The sequence below is a fragment of the Corvus moneduloides genome, chromosome 1, assembly GCF_009650955.1.
Source record: "Corvus moneduloides isolate bCorMon1 chromosome 1, bCorMon1.pri, whole genome shotgun sequence".
In the NCBI taxonomy this organism is placed as follows: Eukaryota; Metazoa; Chordata; class Aves; order Passeriformes; family Corvidae; genus Corvus; species Corvus moneduloides.
In genome coordinates, this window is record NC_045476.1 from 19,377,750 (window position 1) to 19,401,636 (window position 23,887).

The 23,887-nt window shown below is 39.9% G+C and overlaps 1 protein-coding gene across 1 annotated transcript in view; it reads right to left on the reverse strand.

Annotated features, from left to right (window-relative positions):
- MYO3A (myosin IIIA) overlaps nt 1-23,887 on the reverse strand; it is a 117,018-nt gene that overhangs the window by 12,281 nt on the left and 80,850 nt on the right. The window contains 13 exon segments of the mRNA XM_032100904.1: nt 4,990-5,128; nt 5,781-6,699; nt 7,512-7,635; nt 10,752-10,838; nt 11,483-11,645; nt 12,268-12,379; nt 14,496-14,701; nt 17,656-17,733; nt 18,346-18,425; nt 20,551-20,676; nt 20,679-20,711; nt 20,832-20,961; nt 22,675-22,763. Of these exon segments, the coding sequence (XP_031956795.1) occupies nt 4,990-5,128; nt 5,781-6,699; nt 7,512-7,635; nt 10,752-10,838; nt 11,483-11,645; nt 12,268-12,379; nt 14,496-14,701; nt 17,656-17,733; nt 18,346-18,425; nt 20,551-20,676; nt 20,679-20,711; nt 20,832-20,961; nt 22,675-22,763 (2,286 nt within the window).

The following is a 23,887-nucleotide window of genomic DNA, read 5'->3' on the forward strand; positions in this document are numbered from 1 at the left end:
CCACCACAAACTACAGGAACTGAGGAGAGCTGCATGTGCTTGAAACGTTCAAGGATGAGCAAGAAATGTTCGAATAAACATGAATCAGTATCAACAGCCCTTTAGGTTGAACTGTGTCTGCACATTCTGACATACAATGATGAGCTTGCAAGACAGCAGTCTTGAGGAATCAACATTCGTGGAGGCTAATGTAAACTAACTATGACTTACAACAGATTTTGTACTGAAGACTGGAGAAATAGTGTGGTTACAGCTGTGATAAACATCTAAGGGACAAAAGGTCTCTATTTATTAAGCCACCTGAAGAAACAGACAAAGCCATCTTCAGGTCATTAAGTGAAATGTTACATGTTTGATTTAGAGCTGTTCCACATCTTATGGAGACAGAAGTATAAAGCTGGGCTCAGAATTAAGCAGGAAGGAAAAAAAGAGGAAAAGCAATAATTGTATAGGTTTTGTAGAGGCAGTTGAAAATAATCAGAAGAAGCGGAAATATAGCAACTGGAATTCCAGGATTTGATAATAAGAAGCGAATGGGTACTACTGCTTACAACATTTATGTGCGTACCTTTTTACTGTTCTAATTGTACACAGCACGAGGATGTAACTACTCAAGTTTGGAATTTGCACAGAGAAAAGCACTGCTCTTCAACATTCTGATTAGTAACTTTTAAGTATTTTTAATTCATGGGATGTTTAACACAGCCAGATTTGGAAATTACTGCTGATGGCTGCAAATTCTTAGCAATCTGGAAAAAAATAGAGGGATTACTCTGGCACAGACCTACAAGTTGAAACTGCAAGAGACTGAGAACTTTCCGATTGTGTACAGCAGAGTAAGTCCCATGGCCCCACTGAGGGAAGCAGTTTCAGTCTCTGGATGACACTAATACAGAATCATAGAATCATAAACATCGGAAAAGACCTCTAAGATCATCAAGTCTAGCCTTGACCACCTTGCCAGTTAGACCATGGCATGAAGTGCCATGTCCAGCTGTTTCCTGAACACCTCTAAGGATGGTGACTCCACCACTTCCCTGAGAAGTCCATTCCAATGCTTAACAACCCTTTTGGTGAAGAAATTCCTCCTGATATCCAGCCTGAACCTCCCCTGGTGCAGCTTGAGGCCATGTCCTCTCGTCCTGTCACTGGTTGCGTGGGAGAAGAGGCCAACCCCCACCTGGCTGCACCCTCCTTTCAGGCAGTTATAGAGAGTGATAAGGTCACCCCTGAGCCTCCTCTTCTCCAGACTAAACATCCCCAGGTGCCTCAGCTGCTCCTCATTGGACTTGTGCTCCAGACCCTTCACCTTCAGAGCTTTGTTGCCCTTCCCTGGACTCACTCCAGCACCTCTCATTTCTCAAGTCTGGTCACTTGAGAAATGACTGCTTTTTAAGAGAGGATATTTAAGGAAAATGGCTGTACTTCACTTCCATGACCTCCCATATCTTATGCTCTGCCATGAATCTGAGCAACTCCCAACACAGATCTTCCACATCCTGGCTGTATGGTGCCCAAAGGGCCACTCTTTTAGCCAAAAGTCACCAGCCAGCAGTGCTTGACTACCCTGTTTTTCTCCAGTCCCACGCCCCAGTGCTCCCTGGCTGACCACTCACTTGCAAAGAAGAAAGTCTGTCTGGTGCATACTGCTCTGCTCACCCAGTGCTATACAGGCTCCCTTTTCCTTGCAAAGCCTGCCCATTAAATTCCCGTAAATAGTGCTTTGACAGCCTACAGCAGGAGGAATCCTGTATGAAAACCCTGCTTGTCTCATTGCCTCATTTAGCTGAAAAGGTCCTCAGCTGCACTGGGGTTCCTCATACTACGTAAATTTCATTCTAAATATAGAAAATTCTCTTACTGAGATTTTGTACTTGAACTGTCATTTACTAAGTAGAAGGATGAGCACTATGATTCATCTGGAAAAAAAAGAAAAAATATTTGCTCCCATAATGGTCAAATTCCCCTTACTTCAGGCTTTGATCTCTAAAAACTTGACAGCAGCCATTTGTGCATCTGCTCTGACACCACAGCAACCCAAGGCTCACTAGCAGTCAAAGGTGCAGTTCTGGGGTGAAGCCATTACATTTGGCTGAAAGCATGTAAGCAAGCAAATGTAACCTACTCAGAGATTCTAGGCACAGGGAATTTTGTTTATTTCCCGAACCTTGTGCAGCTTGCTTTATGCATTTTATAAATATGAAGAAACTCATTTAAGAACAACTTAACCTTGTGGATTTAAGATTAATTTAACCTTTTGTTCAGATGTTCTTTGAACAGCAAGCTTTGCATTTTTGTTAAAAACAAACAAACAAAAATATGAACATTTGTCACAGTATGCCATCAGCTGTCCCTTAGTTCCTCCCCTTCTGTGGGTAGTAATGCAGTAAAATATTTTATCAGAGGAAGTGGTAAGTTTTCTTACTGCACAATGGCCACCTAGTCATAGACAAAGGCAGCCAAGCTCTCCTATCTAGCTATAAAATACAATTCACATGCTACAGCTGTAAAACAACATATAAAACTAGTGAAGTTGATGAAAAAGTGTAAATAAATGTAAATGACCAAAGTAATTACAAATAGGTAAATACCACATGATTAAAAGAACACCTAAAGCTCAACAATCCCTGCCTTCATAAGAGTAGGACAGGAAAAGCAGCCATAGAGGGAAAGCTGCAGCAAAAGCACATCCTTCTGTAAATGTGTGTGTATAAATTGTACTGTAACACATAAAGTAGGCAGGAAGACAGGAAGGTTCCTCCCTGTTAATAAGGCAGTGGATCACCATGTCAACCTGCTTCCCTTTAGCACGACCATCTGCAGTACCTTACCTCAAATATTTGGGGGTCTTGTAGTTATTTTACTATATTGCATACAGGAAGAAGTACAATGTCCAGAATGTTGGTAACTCTTGTGTTTTAGAGAGTACAACTTAAATGAACTGAACGCAGGCATATTGTTACTTAAATATTGTCTACACCTAGTTAGATCGTGCTTGCTGTAATAGACATCTACTTAAGACAATGCAGCTTTGTGATAAAGCCGGTTTCCAACTGGCTTAAAGGCAAACTGTGCAATTACTGCAGTATATTGCCTTCACTATCTGGTACATTGGTCATAGCCAGAAAAGTAAGAGTTTTCCTGCCATGTGAATTACATTCAAGTGTAGAAAAAGAACGTTCACATTCCACACCAAGAAAGGTTTTTCAGTGGACAGGTTAGCATACTTCACCACTGGAAAGCTTCTGCACTGTGACACTGCAGGGTTTTACAGCACCGTGACATTTTCAGAGATAAAGGGAAGTGAAGTGGCTGACTGGTCACCCCTTTAGGCAGGGTTGGATGCACGGGTGACAAACCCTGGCAAGCTTTTGTCTCCTGTAAAGCTACTTAAATTAATAGCAGTGTGAAGGGTAGACTTCACTGTACTTTGCACATAGCAAGAACATACTGGTTCATTTTCACCTGGTTCACTCGTGCAAGTGATGAGATCTTTAACCGATAAAACAGGGATTTGTATATTCCTTTTCCCTCTATCTACCTCTTCTCTCTAGCTTCTGTTGGAAAATGTGTTAGAACCAAGAGTTATTTTCCAAAGCATTCATTTTTAATTTCTCAGGTTTATCTTGTCAAAAAATCTGCAGTATTTAATAGAGAACTCAGTACAAACCCATTAATGACAATCACAAACCTTGCTCTGTCTTTACCGAAAGATCATGGCACTTAGTTTTCCACTTCCCATTGCTTTTCTCTTGCAGACTTTGGTCTTGGAAACAGGCTGATCACAGATCACCTACCAGCAGCCAGTTTACACTTAGAGGTGTAAACACCAAGCCCTCATTTTTAGCATCTTGCCTATTTGAGAGGACTCCAAAGCAGGATTGAAGTCCTTTTAAGATCTTTTCAATGTAGTCATAGGAACAGAAAGAAATTTCATCATGCGTGACAACTGAATCCACAATGTTATAATGAAAATAGCACAGCTAGCTCTGGGCAGTGAGAGACAGTCCTAGATCTTATCCCAGGTCATCCCCAGAGGCAGTGCAGTGGGCTCGCACGAGCCCTGCCACACAAACGGAGACACAGCCTGCTACATCTGCCCTCATCTTCCTCCGCGTCCGCAGCCCAGGACATGAGCTGAGGAAATTCCCTGTTAGATCTATTCCAACAGAAGACGCTTGAGCAGCTCAATCAGTTCTTTGTGGTCCTTTTGGTGGGGCACAGGCCTTAAGGATCTGCATGTTCAAAATCCCATGTCCTCTTTATTCTCCCAGTACTCTTTGCCACTGCCACCCAAGCTGTTCCAAGCATGCTTGAATTTTGGGAACCTTCACTGCCCATGTTAACTGGAATATAAATAACTCTGGAGGATATTTCTAGAGATCATGCCCTCTTAAAGTGTGTGAGTTAAATGGATGCCAAATATTAATAAAACTTTGCTTGCAATTTTAAGGACATACCCACCAACATGGGCAGAAGTTACAGGTTTTGAATAACCTAAGTTGCACCTGTGGATAGCTAAAAATTCACTCAGCATATATGTGATAAACTTTAGTAAATTGTTTGACATATTACCTAAAAAATAGTTTTGTTTTTAAAGCACAGTCCCATATCCTACCAATAGCACAGTTGAGTGACATGAGTTAAAAAGAGCCGATATGGAATTTTTACTAAATAAAAGTATTCCTAGACATTCTGTGTCTAGGTCTCACAAAGATTCATTCAGTAATCCTAAGCAGCACTGAAACAAAACACCAAGAAAAATGGTAACTACATAAATCCCAACCAGGCTTCGATATTTCTTTGGAAACTGTGTTCCAGCCATGTACTGATATGGGGCTTAGTACAAAAATACACAGCTTGAGTAATATGAGCAGCTGGAGTTAACTCATCTACCAGTTCCCTGGCCTTTAAAACATGACGAGGAGTAGCTTCTTGCCCATCCTGTTTACAAATGAAAATTCTGCTAACAGTTAGGTTAAACATTACCTGACTGACAAACATGAGAAGAAAGCCGGCCATTAGCTTGCTTATCTTTGGACATCATCACGGGTCTCAGCTGATGGGACAATATCATTTCATTCAGTTTTTGCTGCAATGCTAAGTAATCTTCAGATAATTTTGATATCTGAAAAAGACATTTTTACGTTATTCTAGAAATACAGATACATGTTCCAAGGTAATCAAAGGTAAAAGAGTGGACTAGAGAATTAATTTAAAAGGTATTGCTCCACCTACTGCAGTGTACACCCCTACCACATTTACCCCCTCATCTCCTGAAAAAAATGAAGATAGGAAAAAAAAGAGCCACAGGAAACTCCACACTGCAGTCCAGTCCTACAGCTACTTCTTATTGGTTCACATGTGTGAGCAGATGGTGCCTTGCTGATGCAAGATTGCTTCTACACCTGTAGGCATACTTCTCTGCACATGTGCAAGTCTCTGACATTGGCACAGCAACCTTAGCTTCATTTACAGGGACATTTCACAAGTTTACTGAATTAGGGACCTTGATGGGTAAACAAAGGCAAAGCTTCTGCATTTAACATAAATCAGATTAATACTATCTTTGCCAGTACTCTTTGTCTTTTCCTCCTTTCTGAAAATGCTATTTTCTCTTGCAAACCAAAATAGGCATTTTTATGGAAAACGCATTACAAAATCTCCATCTTAGTTTAGAGAGCAAAACCTTGGTGCCATCGAAGTCAGTTAAATAATTTTGCCATTCTGTCACTGCTCAGAGTATTATGGTCAACATACATTGCTTACAAGCTTCTTACCTGTCGTGAAAAGGCTGCCAAATCACAAGCCTCTTGCTCTGGGTCTCCCTTCAGTGTCTTAGAGTCTTCGACCTCTGTACGGATGCTTTCCCTACCTTTCGTTGATTGGGGATTGTTATTTTGAACGTGTATTGCTTCTGTTGGCTCCTTTACTGTTTTCTCTTGACTTTTGCAAGGTAGTTTTCCTTCTTTTCTGAGTTGTCCCCTCCTTCTGTAACCCCGGTAATTGCTCTGAATTACCACTGCTGCCTTCTCTTTGTCTTCTGAACCTTGTTTTTCTGCCTCAGCTTGCTTCCATGAGCCTCTTCTTAGTGACTCTTTTCTTGTGATTCCTTTACCTCCTGTAGGCATCCCTGCTTCACGCTTTAGGTGGTTTCTTTCCACATCCCTGTCAGCCCTGGGCTGGACCACAGTAGATTCTTGATTTTTCCAGTCTGCACTGAGTATGTCTTGATTATCTTGCTCTTGCTGGGGTCTAGATTCAGCTGAGATTTTGACAGAAGATTTTCTGGATAACTCTTCCAAAGAGTCCTGTTCTTCACCTTCACTAATCTCTTCTACTGCCGGGTTCTGCTTCACAGAAGGCACCTCTCCTTCAGCAGATGTTTGCTGTGGCTCCTCTACATTCCCTGTGACACTGTACCCAGAGCACTTGCTGTCAGTGACAGCATCAGCTTCATCTTCAGTCTCCTCGCCTACCACTTCTTCCACTGTATCACTTTGAGCTGGCTGCAGCTGTGCTTCAAGGAATTCCACAGCAGATAATTCGTCTTCTGTTACGGCACCTGCTTCTGCTTCTGTTCTAGGGAGGGCACTCTTCACTTCAGTTGGACTTTCCTCAGGATCTTGAGGTTCTTCAACATTTTCCTTCTTGCTAATGGATGCTGCATTTTCAATTTCTTGCTTTCTAAGTGATTCCCTGAATGGAACAGAGTTTTGGGCAAAAATTACAGCTGAAGAAGATGCAGAAGAGAGACAATTTTACAACTACCTTTGGTGGTCTTTGTGTACTAACTGGCAATTTGATACATTGCAACATGCGAAAGATTTAGTGCCTATAGCTTGAATGAAAGGTAGCAATTTCTGTTGTTATTATTACTATTATTATTATTATTATTGTCTCTTAAAGTGAAAAAGGATGATATTATTATCATCAACATCATCATCTCTTAAGTGAAAAGGGACATCCCTGTTAAACTTCATGGAAAATTGCCAGGAAGACAATGTAGACTGTATGAGGGCTGATAAAACAGTAAAGAATTAATTTAAATTTTAACAAAAACATAAGGCATAAACCTTTGAGCATCTCAAGAATGTATAAATACACACAATCCTAAAGGTATTCTGTGTTTCCTCTGTCATCACCTTTGCTTATCTTGAACAGTGACTTAAGATGAGAATAGTTCCTTGCAGATATCTGTCTCACTCTTGTCTGAACACTTTTTATTATGAGCTAATTCCAAGAAGAGCCTCATCTATGGATTACATTAACACTACAGGTAGGTACAGTATTGTTGATCTTTCTCCTAAATATGCCTTTTTTCCTTGGGCTTGAAAAGATGAGAAAATTTGCTACTGCCATTAAAAACCTCCACATAAATATACATTACTGCTGCATACATATCTAGAATAATCCTAATTTGCTTCACTCTTAGTTTATAATGTTGTTATTCAGTACTGTAATTACTGGAAAGGGACACATTTGAGTGAGACAAGAGAAAATAACACTACCTCCTGCTTTTGAAGACCTTCCTCTCCTTATATCCCCTGTAGTGAGACTGAATTGTTATTGCTGCTTTGTTTCTTGTTTCAGTTAGTTCTTTTCTCTTCTTCCTGAGTAAGTATCCTCTGGCAACTGATACAAATTGTAATGCAAAACAACCTTAGGCAACGAGCAATGGGTGTCACACACATTTCAGACAGTCAAATGCTAACAGCATTAAACAAAAGCTAATATGGAAATACAAACCAGGGTGCCTATTATGATTATGTTTTATCTGTAATTATTCCCATGAAACTTTTTGAGATTTTGGAAAGCTGTATCCATTCTACATGAGGATACAAACAAGCTCTTTCTTCATATTTTATTGGACTAAAGAAAATATAGGAAGATACAGAATAAAACAGAAGCACAGAGCCATAGAAGTGCCTTTAGAACACAGTACTCTGAGCTCTTTGAACCTGCTTTGCCTGATTCAGGCAATTGATTTGACTCTGTCTTTCATTTCCCTGGAAAATGCCTTCTTATCAGCATATAGATATTACCAGGCTGTCAACTGACACAGGCTTGGAATTAGCTGAACATTCAATAGATCAGAGAGAAACTGAAAATTTTATAGCTCAGCAGTTACAGAAGACTTAGCTCATGCTCCTTCTGCAAAGACTCATTATTCAAAATAAAAACGTTCAGCATGAAAGATGTGCTAAGCTCCACAGTAACCAGGTGCACTGTGGCAGGGAAACTCCCTACTTGTGCTTCGTGGGAGGCACAAGTTAAAGTTTCTGGTCTGAACCAGAAATAAGGACTCAAACGTGGGCCTTCCCTGAGCCATGTAGATGGGGCCTTGATGCCATTGCCGGCACGTTGGTATCTGGTGCCACCTGAAGTGCTCCAGGATAACAAGGCATCTACGTGGAGCTGGCGGAAAGAACAGGACAGATGGGACTTTGTGGAGAGGAAAAGTTGGGTATATCACGTGAAAGAAAGCTGGAGGCCAGACAAGATAACCAGGGCACCTTGAATGACACTAGATACCAGTATGAGGGCAAATGAGCTGAGCATTTGCTGATTTTGAATAAAATTAATCAAACCCTAGGCTCTACGGACTATTTAGCAGTTTAGACACCTAGATCACATTTAGACATCTACACTGAAGTGTCTTAATCAGAAACTAAATTGTGTTCAGAATGTTGTTTCAAAAAATTTTGAACTTGCAAATAATTTCTTAATGGAACTGTCACAGTCTCCACAGTGCTGTGATTTGGACAAATCTGCAATTCCAGGGATTCAGCACAAATCTGCTAATCCCTGGCAAAATAAAAAGAACATAGTGCTTTGTCAAAATATTTCTGTTGAACTCTAATTCCAAATGCAATAGCAAGAGTATGGGGATAGTGGATTCAGGTGATTTAAACACCCTATGGACATGGTAGATATGGGACTCTTTCTTCAACTCTGCTGAGAGTATTTTGCATCACAGAGAAAAGGTCAAGCTCACTTGAAGGGAGCATAAGCAGTCTGTTCCAACACATTCATATAACTTAGTGTTATGTGCTTTAGCATTCCCCACTCATAACTTAGGCCAGGTGGGGCTCCACTAGGTGCTTTCATCCCAGTGTAAGAAGCACCATATAAAATGGGCATAAATTACACCTTGATAACTGGATATAGGATAAAGAAACACAAATACTTTTTGGAAGTAGTACAATTAGATTTTATATTGCAGTCTGACAGGGTCTTAGAAAAGTGGAAATTGTAAAGCACTTGGAACACTTCTGGAGTTTCTTGGATTTCTGAGCCAATTCTCTTCCCATTTTCATATAAAAGCAAGTCAACAGGAGTTATTTTGAAACAAATCAAATTATGTGGTCAATGGACATGCCAATATAAGCTGCATCTGGTCTTTTTAGACTATTCTGGTTCACCTTTGAGGTTTTCTGAGAAGTTTGTTATGAGATAGTAGCTGTCTAAGCTTTTTTTTTAAACTGGAAGAGCAGTTCTGTATTGCTTTAGAAATAAATGTGGGGGGAAATGGAGAGAGCTAAGTAAAAATGGACTTTATTTTAGTTTTGGCTACTTTTGCACTGAGAAAGTTGAAATGAAACTGCAGACATGACAGAGAAGGTGGACAAAAAGAAACATTCAGGACATTAACAGAGTGAAGTGGTAAATTTATACTTTTGCATTTGCAAATGTATATCCTAATATATCCTAATATAATTGAAAATGTTCAGATGCGTAACAATTTTTGGCACATCACTGGATTTTATGCTGGTTTTAGATTGTTTTCTACACTAATGAAGTTCCACCAACTGCAGTGAAGTGATCTTCAGTACACACTGGCCCAGTGCAAATAACAGATGCATCTGACAATGATTAAAAGCAACACTGGTGGTGGTACATACTCATGAAGGCGTATCTGAGGTCATTTAAATCTAGATAGCCTGGGTACTGGCAACACTAGCTTATATTTGGGTTGTCACCTTTGTAATTACTAGAAATGCTGTGCAGATTTGTGCCAGCTGTTTTTATAGAATTATAAAATCACTGAATGGTTTGGGTTGGAAGGGATCCTAAAGATCATCTAGGTCCAACCCCCCCCTGCCATGGGCAGAAGTTGCTCATAGCCCCATCCAACCTGGCCTTCGATCCCGTGTCTCTCCAGCTGTTCTGCTCCTGATTTCAGAGCTGCCTAGACTACGTCTAGCTTGGGGATGTCTCTGCAGGGACAGGGGAGACCAAAGTACAGGGAGAAAAAAGGGATGTCGCATAGCAACACCTGGGCCCAGGGTCATTATGGCTGCATAAGAGAAACAAAGTGATGGCAAAAAAGAAAAGAGACATGAATAAAATTACAGCTTGCAGTCTTCCCAAATATAACCATTACTGACACATAACAAACCCTATTCCTGATCGAGCAGCACACATACACACACGATACGCAGGCAGTGCTGTGTGGGTTCCAACAATACCCATAGCTGGGTAGCTGTAGTACTTCAATATCTCAGACTAGGAGTGACAAGGTTTGCTATGGCATTTGAGCATCCCACTGCACAGCAGTGGAAAGTGCCCTAAACCACTCTGAGGTACAGTGACCCCATATATATACAACCACTCTATATAGACACATAATAGACAAATTATACCTCAGAACATGCAAATGAGCATGGTCAATCAGTGTAGCCAGAATCTGAGCCAATATATTGTGAATGGATAGCACATTAAAAGCCAAGAAAGAAAACAATTCTTACTTGCTTGAAATTTGGTAATATATTCTTCCACTTTTTTATTATGTTTTGCATTTTTGTATTCTTTACGAGCAACAAACCCCCTGTAAGCTGAAAAGAGATGTTAAAAATTAGGTAATCCACTAGGTCCGAAAAAGAACTAAAAAAATCTGGAATTACAGACCTCTATTAAAATATTCATAAATATTTTGCAGGCTTTATCTTTCAAAAAACATGGCAAACGAGCACCAGTAGTAAATCTACATAAAAACCGCATTTTCTGGTGAGTAAAGTTATTATGAATTAAATGAATACAAAACACAAGATAATCAGAATGTAAAATAAGATGATGTTTGAAAGTATTAAAAAATTCAGTTGATGCCTCCATCAAGAGGGTAATTTGCCTTATTATCTAGGACAGTTAATATATTTTATTTTCATTATTACATTATACAACCTTGTAAGTGCATGCCAGAATATTATTAACAAGACTATCATCTGTGCAATCACACCCTTCCATTCTTAAAATTGCCTTTAAAATGTAACATTGATAAATTTAATTTCAGTAAAGAGATTGTCATAACCTGGTTAGAAGAAATTTCTCTTCATGAGAAAAGATATGACCAAGTATAAGATATTTTGTCAAATGTAACATCAGGAAAAGAGCAAAATCCACATCCAGCATGCACATTAATCTATCAACTGTACACATGCACTAGCTTTAAGCAAAATGTTAAATATTTTAAAGCTATTACCTGACTGTATTTTAATAGCACTTTGTTCCCTTTGTTCCTTTATCTTTTTGTATCTTCTGGAACCCAGCCACCCTCTGACATAAGCTTGAATCAAAATAATCATGTCAACTGTCTCCTTCCGCATTAAATTGAGCTGCTCCACATGATAGTACTTGAGGAATACCTTAAAAAGAGAAACTGGCATAGTTACTCCCCCAGGCCCTTTATTTACTCAATCCATGTAATATCAACAAGAGTTACAAGATGATTTCAAATGATGAACAGACCCTTCAGCTGTAGTACCTAAAGGATCATTCTTAGAGATAGCATTTTCATTGTTTGGGATATTAGTTTACCTTACTCTTCTCTTCAGTATCTTTAGTCAGTCCCTGCTTAGTAATGTTTTTATGGGAAGACCTTTTAAAGTTCCAGTGCAGACCTTCAGTCTGTAACTATAAATCTGTTTTCAAAACTACAAGGCTGTCAGTTTACCTCACAAATCTAATGTACTTTACATAAACGTGATCCAAATCTGGAACCTTCGATTTCTCCACTTTCCAATTTTAAACCTAAACCATTGTTTATTTACTAAATTGCTTTTATCAAGCACGAAACTCACATAAGTCCCGAAAAATGAGTCCAGCATAAGGGTTGCCAACACATTCCTGGTGTATATTAAGGAGTCTGCTTTTTAAAAAAAGTAGAGACGAAGAGCTACTCCAACCAAATGGGTGAGAAAACAAATTGTTCAATATGTTAACAATGGTATACTGCAATGATGAAGATACAGCATATTAAAAAATTACTTTAGTTTTTCCAAGAACCCAGTTGTCAAGGTGGGCTTTTTCCAAGATGGCAGCACAGGTTTCCGGGCTGACTGGAGGATCATCATTTGTTTTGTAACAGATGAGGTAATACCTAAAGACAAATGCATGATTCTTTATTTGATTAATGGAGGATAATACATGCAAATACATTCAAACCGTTCTTTTAAATAATAAAAACAGTTGCATGAAAGAAAACATAGCACTGAAAAAACCAAAACAGCATGAAAGGAAGTGCAGTCATTTATACACAGTACTGAGAAACTCAATCAAAAGTGGATGAGTGACATATTGCACATCCTGGCAGGTTTTTTAATTCCGTATCAACACCAGAAGGTTTTTAAAAAGAGTCTACTTCAACCCAAGTGGAGTAGTGCACCGTTCCCTTCCTGCTCTCTACATTCTGTGAAACTGATTTCAGCAGCAATATAAAAATGAAATAAAATAAAAATATTTTAAAAGCTTTTCTGCCTAAGTTATATTATTTTATACTTAGAAATGTAATGAAAACTTCCTATCTTATGTCATGCGCTAGACCATCTACCTTTGAGATACTTAATATGATCTGAGATGCATCCCAGCTCTTGTTCCCTCTTTGGAATCAGCTTTGCAGATCCTTTTGAACATGTAAATACCATTGTGACATATCATCTGTAAGCGTTTTATCTGGCAAACTCATTACTCAGAATTAATTCTGACTAGGAAAAGAGATCACAATGCTCACTCATAAAAATTACCTGTAATACACCAGCTCAGCTGCTGGATAGAAAAGTTCTTGTTTGTTCCAGGACTTTTCAAAATGCTCTATAACTAAATGAACCATATCTATCTTGGGTTTTTTAATTTAAGAAAATTACATTAATTATGTGTACTTCCTGACAGTACATTCTGCTTTTTTTCTTGTTATTCAGCCTTTAAACACAAAGCCTGGGTTTACCAGCTTTAAATGATGGTAACAGTTTACTCATGGAATAATAAAAAAAGAGACAATGTTGATTTCTCCATTATCACCTACAGTGCCTTTTTTTTTTCTTTTTGCAAAACACAGTGAATTGGCTTATTTTTACTATAACAAAATAATGTTGCCATTATCTCAGGTCTACCTGTAACTCTCAACTATTAAAAAACCCCAACCTCAAAATAAGACAGATATTTAAATAAAAATCCCTTTTCACTTGAGGGCCATGTCCTCAGTGCCAGAGATCTGCACAGCCTCACTGCAATCAGGGGCATGACCTCTCGAGAGCTACCCTATTATGTTCACTGCTTTTATCTCTTTTACCTGAACATTTAAGTTTGAGGGTTTTTTATAAAAAGCTGTCACCAAAAGCTACAGCACATCTTGTGGTGATAACTATCTTTTCCCATGCTGCACTCTTCCAAAACAGCAACAGTCCTAGGATTATTTTTTCCAGAAACAGTGCTATAAAACCATCCCTCTGCTGTTTCCCTCTCATGTCATGCACCTGCAGCACTCTGCTGCTAGCTCTCTGTTTCTAGTGCACTATTACTTTTAAGTACTTCTGTCTGAATAGATGGTGCTTGCTTCTCCCCAGTTTTGATCTCCATTCCACACATCTCTGTTCTGATTGAGGCAAATACTCAGGGTCTTTATTTGTAAGAGAGAAGTACAGATTTTTGGCATGGAAGAGGAAGGTAGGTAAAGGAACTGTAAAACCACACTGAATTCATTACTGTGCTTCTTAATAAGTGACTAACACTTAGGAATAACATTTTAAACAACACTATGCACTCAATGAACTTTTCAGCCCTAGACTAGGAATCCCAAATTATCATCTACCCTGATGCTGCAAGCAGATGCTGCACAGTGCTGAAGGTTGGGAGTTAGAAAAACTGTGGTGTTCCTTGGATGCTGTGGTTCCAAATTCTTGACTTTAATTTGAAGTATTACATTTCTAAAACTCAAGTCTTTAAAGAAACTTGCAGAGCATAAGCAAGTGAATTTTTACCCAAATGCTCAGGGAGCCTGAAAAATCATCCTGAGATGCATCATCTTTCCCTATCCATTGAAAACTGGTCACTAATCTTGTGCCTGAACTACTCAATGCTAATCCAGTCTATAACCTTCTTTGTCACAGGAAACGCATTTGTATTTTTCTTCAAAGACCATGCCAAAAACACTGCTGGTGCTTAACAAGCACTGGACAGCAGTCATAGGAGAGAAAAGAGCTTCTTCACATTGATGTTACCGTTTTATGAAGTTAGCGAAGAGTATACGGTGCGAATAACCCTGTCTTCGAATCCTTGCTGTCTCCAGAATTCCCGTGTAACGCAGCTGAACCAACACTTTCTCTTTGTCAAACTTGTTTGCCTGCCGGTCGTTGTTTGGCTTGATGCATCTGACAAAATGAGGCTGGCCAACAACCATTTTGGATAACAAATCCATCAGAGAATACTGCAAAAAAGTAACAAGAGATCTGTCACCAGGATACTTATGAAACTTGTATATAGGTCCATGTGTAGTTGAAATTTTATTTCATATGATCAGAATCATGTCCAAAACCATTTACATTTCATTAAGCTGGTACTTTAAGAGTAGATGAAGTAAATGACCCAAAACCAATTCTAGCTTTTATGAGATCTCTAAGCTACTAATGTGTACTATTGAGAGAAACACTGATTCCAAATAAATGTACCAAATTTCATCCAGGACATTCTCACAGGTTTCCATCATGTCCAACATAGGACAGAACACTTACACTCGTTACATTTATTTGCTTATCTTGGAGCTTTTTTAGGTAATTACAGCCCATTTCTTTTTATTGTTGTTCACCCAGAGAGTAAATCATCCATCTACGGATGGGAAGGGGAAGAGCAGCAAGCCAGTAAATATTTCAATTCCTTCATTAGACTGGAGGAAACTAAGGCTACCCTAGAAGAAGGGCTGGTTGAACTGCTCTGATCTTGGCATGTCCTGTTGAGTGTATAGACTGATGGTGATACTATAACTGCCCTGCCAAGAGGGGAGAGTCTCCTCTCTTTTTAGGAGAGCAAAACTAGAAGTACACAAGATCACAATTCCAAAATTGCATTTTTCCCACCTCACAGGGTACCAGGCTAGTGGAGGGGATGCAGATTGTAGCTCCCCATGCCAGCTGAGGGGAATCTGACTGTAAACAACCTTGACTGGTGTTTTGAAAAATTGCCTCATGGGAGGATCTTATTAAAACACAAATGAACAGGCTCATTCCTCAAGATTCAACCTGACTCAACAGAAAGAGGCAGCCAGGAGATAATGCAACTCAGCAGTAGGTTGGTTACATGAAACCAGTGTAGGACGTCAAGAGCCATATGTCTCCTATTAAAATGTGCAATTCCATTCTGGGCAGAAGCTGCACCATGCAACAAAGTGCTTAATTAGCTCCATCACTAGTGTGCCAACTGAACACAAATAGGACATGCTAATGGATATCTTTTTTTCCATGCAGTCTGAGGTGGCATATGCTTTTCTCAGTTACCCATAGATTTCTGTGTATGAGTAAATCAATGGGGCTGAAGCTGAATTTTCATTTAAGAGAATTAGCTATCATGATCTAAGCAAGGATTTCCACTACAGAAAATAGTATCAGAAAAGTGTAAACATAATTAACTCATTTGCAGCCTCTGATGCTAGAAGTGCTGATAATGCACTGAATCATAGACATTAATTTGAATGAGAGTCACTATTTTTTTCCATCTAGAATATTTGACCAGTATGTAGTTTTGGACCACCATGATACCTAAACTGAAATTATCCGTCACAGCCCACAAAGGTGTGCAATTGTATCTACAAAAGAGAGATCTGGCTCCTTATTGTTCTGACATAGATGTAAATGAACTCTTATGGGTCATAAAATCATAGAATATACTGAGATGGAAGGAACCCATCAGGATCATCAAGTCCAACTCCTGGCCCTGGGCAGGACACCCCAAGGATCACACCATGTGCCTGAGAGTACTGTCCAAATGCTTCTGGAACTCTGTCAGATTTGGTGCTGTGGCCACTTCCCTGGGGAGCCTGTTCCAGTGCCCAACCACCCTCTGGGGGAAGAACTTTTTCCATATATCCAACTTAAGCCTCCCTTCGCTCAGCTTCATGCCTTTTCCTCGTGTTCTGTTACTGGTCACGAGAGTGAAGAGATCAGTACCTGCCCTCTGCTTCCCCTAGTGAAGTGGTTGAAGGTTACAATGAGGTCTCCCCTCAGTCTCTTCTTCTCCAGACTGAACAGACCAAGTCACCTCAGCCTCTCCCCATACAGCTCCTGCTCCTTCACCATCCTCATGATCCTCCTTCGGAAGCTCTCTAATAGTTTAATATTTTTCTTATACTGTGCCACCCAGAATTGCCCCCAGGACTCGAGGTGAGGCTGCCCCAGTGCAGAGCAGAATGGGACAATCCCCTCCCTTGCCCGGCTGGTGATGCTGTGCCTGATGCCCCCCAGGACACGCTTGGCCCTCCTGGCTGCCAGGGCACTGCTGGCTCATGTTCAACCTGCCATGGACCAGGACCCCCAGGTCCATTTCCCTGGCACTGCTCTCCAGCCTCTCATTCCCCAGTCTGTGCACACAACCAGGGTTGCCCCACCCTGGGTGCAGAATGCAGCACTTGCCCTTGTCAAAATTCATATGGTTGGTGACTGCCCAGACCTCTGAATTGTTGAGGTCTCTCTGCAGGGCCTCTGCCCTCAAGGGAGTCGACAGCTCCTCCCAATTTAGTGTCATCAGCAAACTTACTTGGTATTCCTTTGAGTTGGGTGTCCAATCCATCATGAACATCCCCTCAGCCACTTTATGGTTTGCTGGGAGAGATGACTAAACAACAGCTGGATATTCAGACCAGAACCAACTCTGTGCACCACTTCAGAGGAAAGGATGCTCTTCCCTGCTATTTTCTATTTTAGGACCAGCAGCACAGCCAGTGCTTGGGAAAGTCCAGAGCACTGCTGAAGGAGCCACAAACATAAACTCTGGGCAGTCTCTTTGCAGTGACCATCAAGAACTTTCTCTGGAGCTTCTGCTTCCAATTAACTTTTCCCTCTTTCTTAAACCTTTAAAGAAATGCTGTATATACCACAAATGTCCAATCTCCCTTTATCTTCCTTGGTGGAAAAACAAGCAAGTGAAAGATTAATATTGATCGTCATACATCATCATGACAGCAATGTGGCTGTGTAATCAAGTACAGTTAAACATGAAACATCACAATCTCCTCAAGATATTTGAACTGCACAGACTGCTGCACCATATATGCAGTTCACAAATTCCAAATGGATCACTAATGACTCTAACTCAACAGGTGCATTTCAAAAAGTAAAAGAATAAACATTTATTGTACTCTAGAAATATTTATTAGAAGATCTGATATCTTACTCTAAAATAAGAAGCGACTGTCTGTGTTTTCATGCTGGTTGTCTCTCTTGGATGATGTCCAGTATCTCCTGCTTCATTCTATAAAGATGAAGAAAAAAAATTACACTTTTGATCTCTAGTTAGCCTGTAGTGCCCTTTCCAATGCCCCAAGAAAGCACCCCTCAGAGAAGATAAATAATTTAAAAAGTATTCTAAACAGCACAAATTACACCATGATCACTAGCACAAATCAATTACACCAATACTTTGCTACACAAACATTCACACACACAAAGGGCACAAGTTGATAACAGAGAATCTAATAACTGCCACAAATAACCGGACGATGTCTGAGGTCCTATCTATTATTTCATCATCACTCTTAATTTGCTAGTTCTCTAAGGAATGTGGCTATACTCCACACCAATATTTAAATTTCTCTTTTTGCTACAACACAGCTAGGAAATTGTATTTTTTTCCCCCTGAAGTTGTTATAGAACTATAGCCAGAAAGAAGGGAAATGTTAGTTTTTTACCTCACGGAAGGAATATGAATTGCACAACACAAAGATATCCAGCTAAATAGAAAAGAAAATAGGAGAGGGAGAAAAACCAAGGAAGGGGTTACTTGCTTACTTTCAACACCAAAACAACTACTGCCTTTCTAGTTTAAATTAGGCTTCAATGCAGAATCACAAAATAGTTTTCTTACCTTTGTATGACTGATTGATTTTTGGGAGGTCCACATTTGGTAACTGATTGTAGTTTTGCTTTTGGTGTGTGCCAGGTTACCTATGGGAAGATGAAAGAAAGCAACCTACCAAAGTGCTTACATCTCATCTAAACTAAAAGCGATGCTGAAACACCTTATTCATGCCCGAGTGCAACCATATGATTATAAAGGTCATTGACTTTTTTCAGAGCATGTCCTCGTTTCCCCTTTAACCTTTAACCCTTGGGATGGAATGAGCTCTGAAGAAGTTGCATGAATACGGAACAGGATGATTTTTTCTCCTTCAGCTCATATGTCATCTACTAGATAAAAAAATAAACTGACTGCTGTAGAAGGTAAGAAAGATATATCTTAGAGCATCCATGTGGTTTTACCCTAAGAATGTTATTGTACTATTCTAGTTCTAGTGCTACATATTAGTTTAAAAAAAAAGGGCTAGCACCCTTGTCTGGCCCTGAGGAAAAGTGACATGGCATGACTCAAGATTATACACCTAAACTCTAGACTCCACTACTCTTTCAACCCCCTGGTAAAAATAAGGTTGTCTCTTCCCACAGAGCTTTCTGGAAACCATCACTGGCCTGTCCTTTCTCTGAAGTGTGGCTGGGTACTCCTGGGAGGCTACTAGCTGACTGGTAGCTACTAGGGACAAAAACTGTCCCAGGGAGGCATTCTAGCCATTAATCAGAATGAGCACTCCTGTGGGAGTGTGTCAGCTGCTGTTCACTGGCTCTTGGTTTACTAGCACAGACAAAGTCTTAAGGCTCTAACTTTGGAATTCTAAATCAAGCAATACCTTCATTATGATGACTTTGAAGGACTAGGTGTGTTGGCATGCTTTACACAGACACTGGTCTTTTCAAGGAATAATGAAAACTCTGCTGAGCTTTCCATCATGTCTCTCTGTCTTGATAAACCCTAACCATTGCTGCATGCTGCCACTGCTTCAGCTAATAACATAACACCTCTGGGATCTCCCTCTCCACTGGGAGAGCCTATATCTCTGTGCGCAGCTACTATCAGGAAGAGGTGGGCAAGAGCTGGAATAACAGCTGCAAATATGTGTCATGGTAATGCATCAGGTATTGTGTGATGATATCAAGGGCTAAACCTCCCTGGGGTTCAGCTGAATATCACAGGTGGGAAGAAAAAAGAGAGGATTACTCACAGCTAACTTTAGCTATCTGAAAGTGAGGCGTCTAGAGGATCCCTGCTGTACTCAGTGGAGAGACACACCTTCAGAGGAGGTTTTCCCCATCCCAAGAGAAACACCTGAGACAGGCAAGATGGGTTGGACTTTGGGTAAACCTCTACAATTACTCTGATTCTAGATTAATAACATAGATCAGAAACCTAACTTTTAGCTGGCTGTGGCTGGATGGTTTGGGTCAGTTTTGAAAGGCTACATGCAGCATTTCACAATATTTAACAAGAAGACTAAAACAGCCTTCAGAGTTATCTTGCAAAACATTAAGGCTTGGGATCAGTTCTTGGAACCATTTGGATGCTTACTTTGACTCTTTGGAAATTATAGTTTAGTATATTAGCAGATATCAACGAGTCAAAAAGTTCAGGCAAGGACATTGAGCTCTGTGCTTTCCCAGGAACACTCACTTAAAATAAAATTTCAAGACCGAATTTTGCATTCTATTAGCAATGCTCCCTTTGTAAAGAACTGAAGCCTTGCCAAAGCCTCAGCTTCTGTAAGTTATGATAACATTTTCATTTCCATTAGGCTCTTCCAATTTAGCTTTTCTGTTCTTCTAGAAATACGTCTCCTGTGTAGTTACACAAGAAAGTACTGTATGGCATCAATGCCATCACACAGGGAGTACTACAACACAATAACAAACTGGTTGCAAGGAGACTTACCCATCATCCTGAAGTGGAAGGTAGGACATTTTGCAAGGACATAGTTCAAGTAAGGTGCAATTTAGGAGTAATTTCCATGGAGCCAGTTTTATTCCTTCACCTCAACTTCTGAATTCCTTGAGGAAGAGCTTACTACTAGGACCCCATCATTTACCTTTTGTAAAGGACTCTTAAGACTGAGGAAATAGAGGAGTGTCTTCTCACTCTTTGCAGCAGATGTTAGGAGCCCCAACCTTTGTTCTCTACCATTTAGAGATAAATTGCACTGAGGCAATTTATATATGCCCTGTCCAAAACAGGCCAGTGACTTACCTGACCCTTCCTGTTCAGTCCTCAACTCAAGAGATGAACTACACTCCCTGTCTTGATCCCCTACCCTGAAGAGAGGGGCCTGAAAGAAGTCTCTACCACTTCCTTGGCACTTGACCAGACCCGGCAGCTTGAGATGGCTGGGGCTCCATTCAGTATAGATTCTATGGTTGGAAAGTTAAGCCACAAAATGTATAATGTCATCAACTAAGGGTCATATGAAACCTAGCAGTGGTCATCATGATGGCTAAAGAAAGCTAAGAAGATCACCACAACAGCAATACCTGTTTTTGTGAGAGGATGTGTTACCAGCTGTCGCGTCAGGTTGTTTTCAGATGATCGCAGTAGCAGCACAATATCAGCTGGCAGAGTATCTCTATTTTTGGCTAGGAATCCACTTGCATTATATAGAACCTGTTTAAAAAGTACATTTATATGTCTTCTTGGGTTTTGAAAAGTAATTGTAAATTCAGGCTTTCTGGAATAGGGCTTTTGATGTATCAAGATACACAAATAGTTTTTCAGCCATCAGGCTCACTCTTGCTTACAGTCTGTCTTTTGATCACTGGAAGTTCTAACTTTTCAATACTGAGATATGATGAAGATCACTGAAAGCAAATCCATCATTCCAAAGTAGCTTGAGGCATTCATTTTTCTAATGCAGATATGTTAATAGCGGTTTTAATTTGTGTGGATTCATCACTAGGACAAGTGTATTGTGGTCCTTGTTTACACCAGTACATATGTAAATGCACAATTACAATGCACTTGATTTCAACCACATCTCATAGGATTATCCATATGACTGTACAATCTTTCTGTGTTATTTATATTGTGCTGTACTGGACCCAGGACTTAACACTCTTCCTAGAGATCTCTGTATTAATTGTAGAGGAAGTTTGTAGAATCACAAACTACATATTGGCAATTGAAATCTCTCTAAGAATGGTGTATGTAACTCAAAATGTAACTTCAGGGTTCTATCTCAGTGGTAATCTAAGGGATTCAAAAGAAAACTTGACCTGTCAAGAAGGGTAGAAGATACTGGGATGCTTAATTTAGAAAAATCCATCACAAAATAACTCTGCAGCAGTCTTAAATGATGAAAAAGACTTGTAAAGGAAAAGGAAATAATTTTTTTTCCAGTTCCACAGTAAACTGGACTAGGGGTAATGAATTTATATGACAGCAATGGAGGCATAAGTTAGACAGCAGAAGAAACTTCCTAATGAAAGAGCTTGTTGAACACTGATGGGGAACTGGTGTAATCCCCATATTCAGTGGCTGGTAACAGGAATGGTACAGGAAGACCTGGCTTTCCATGCCTTGCAGTGAGTTATGCTAGGCTGGTGAAATGCAACTCAGCTGGAGATGAGGTTCAGAGGAGTTACAAGAGGCTCTTTGTTGCTGGCTGTCTTACTTAAGGGGTAAGTTATCTTCCATCAGCTGATGGGCAGTATTTGTCTCCAGCACTGCAAAGACCCAACATGCTTTCCTATGAGAGACATCAGTGCTCACTCTTGTAGTCTTTAAAAGAGCTCAGAAGGAGATGGGAGCTCCTGCTTTCCCAAGGCAAGGTTCAGGTGGCCAGTGTCGTCTTGCTGCAGTGTAAGAGCAGCTCCTCCTGTGTTTGCATGGCACGTGCAGCAAGTCACTTTGTACAGGAAGGCACGATGCTGCTCATTGAATGAAGCAGGAAGCAGGGCCTGCACTCTCTGTCTGGATGATGACAAAGTAAAGAACTAAGTAAGGCTGATGGGGTGTAGGAGGTAGTAGAAAGAATGGAGCTGGGTCCTGGTTAGAAACAGTGGGAACAAGCATGGTGTAGGACTTTGAGGAACTAAGGGGAAGAGCACTGAGTTGCATTACACACCAGTTATGTTTTGGGTCTTCTATAACACAGTCAGTTCATTTACCTGGTGACATTTAAGAAAAATATACTACTGCTATTGATTTTTTTTTTTTTAATGAGGGATAATAGCTTCTTAATTTAGTTGTGATGTGTAAGACCTTGCCAACATACCCATGTCTGGACTGAATAGATAATTGCTGAGAACCAACCCAGGTGACCTCTTCTACTTCCTTCCAACCCTACCATTCCCCAACTAACATCATCAGGTGTCTTACCTTTCCTGCATAATGATAAATTCCAAAGGTTAGATCTACTCTTTTGGGTCTCCAAAAGTATTTTGACTTCAAATTATCTTCAAATTTTTCTGAAAGGAAACACACAGCTTATTTTACCAGAGTTACCGTACAATCATTCTCTTCTGAAGCTGTATCCCTCCAAGGATATTGCCTGACTTCTCAGCCAATGCAGAGGCACAAAACAGACACTGAGGCTTTCAAGGACAGAGATACCATAATGGTCTTGCAACAAAAGACTCTGGATAAAGAATATGGGACCTCTTGGACAAGTTACTTACTTTGTATCAATTTTTTAATGTGTGACCTCAGAAAATCATAGAATCATAGAATCAGTAAGGTGGGAAAAGAAGTATAAGATCATTGAGTCCAACCTTTAAGCCAGCACCACTGTGTTCACCACTAAGCCAGGTGACACATCCACATGAGTTTTGAACACTTCCAGGGCTTGCCTTTCCAAGATTTAGATCTAAATATATGGAACAATGTAGTAATCTTTCCTAAGGATTCCTTGAGGAATTGTGAGAAAACATTTACTGATTGATTGAGGGCTTCAGTACTGTAGAGTTCTTCTAACCTCATAAAAAGTATGAGGCTAGAAGAACAACAGACTCATAGAATTGATTTAGCATGGGCATTGTTACTGGATGTTATTAAGTTTTGTAATTGGGTGTTGGTAAAAACTCCAATCTGACACTTTGCACATTCAAAAATGAGTTAAACAAGGATTTATCTGCACAGAAATACCACTGACATAACTAAGTCACCAGTAACTGCAACTACTCGATAGCACTGAAATAGCCAGGATCTGAACTACAATGAATTTAGGTTTTTTAATTTTAATTTGTAAATAGAAAACACTCAGGAAGCATAATTTGCTGAAAGGCACTGAAGCATGTGTGCAGTCATTACTTTTAAAAAGTATTAAGCTTCTTGCTCAGATACTGCTCATCAAAAATCTCAGAGCTGAACATGACTCAACTCTGCAAACAGTGTTCTTGGTCTGTGAACCTAGAGTTTTAACTCAGTTTGATCTTTACTTTTCAAGCTCTGCAGCAAAAAATTCCTGAAGGCTAGAGAACTTGAAACCTGGATCAGCAGTTTAGGTTCATTTGTACTCCTGATGTTTCTCTATGAACTTCAAGGACACAAGCATTCCTGCATGCATGTCTCCCTCAAACACACTGTGATACTG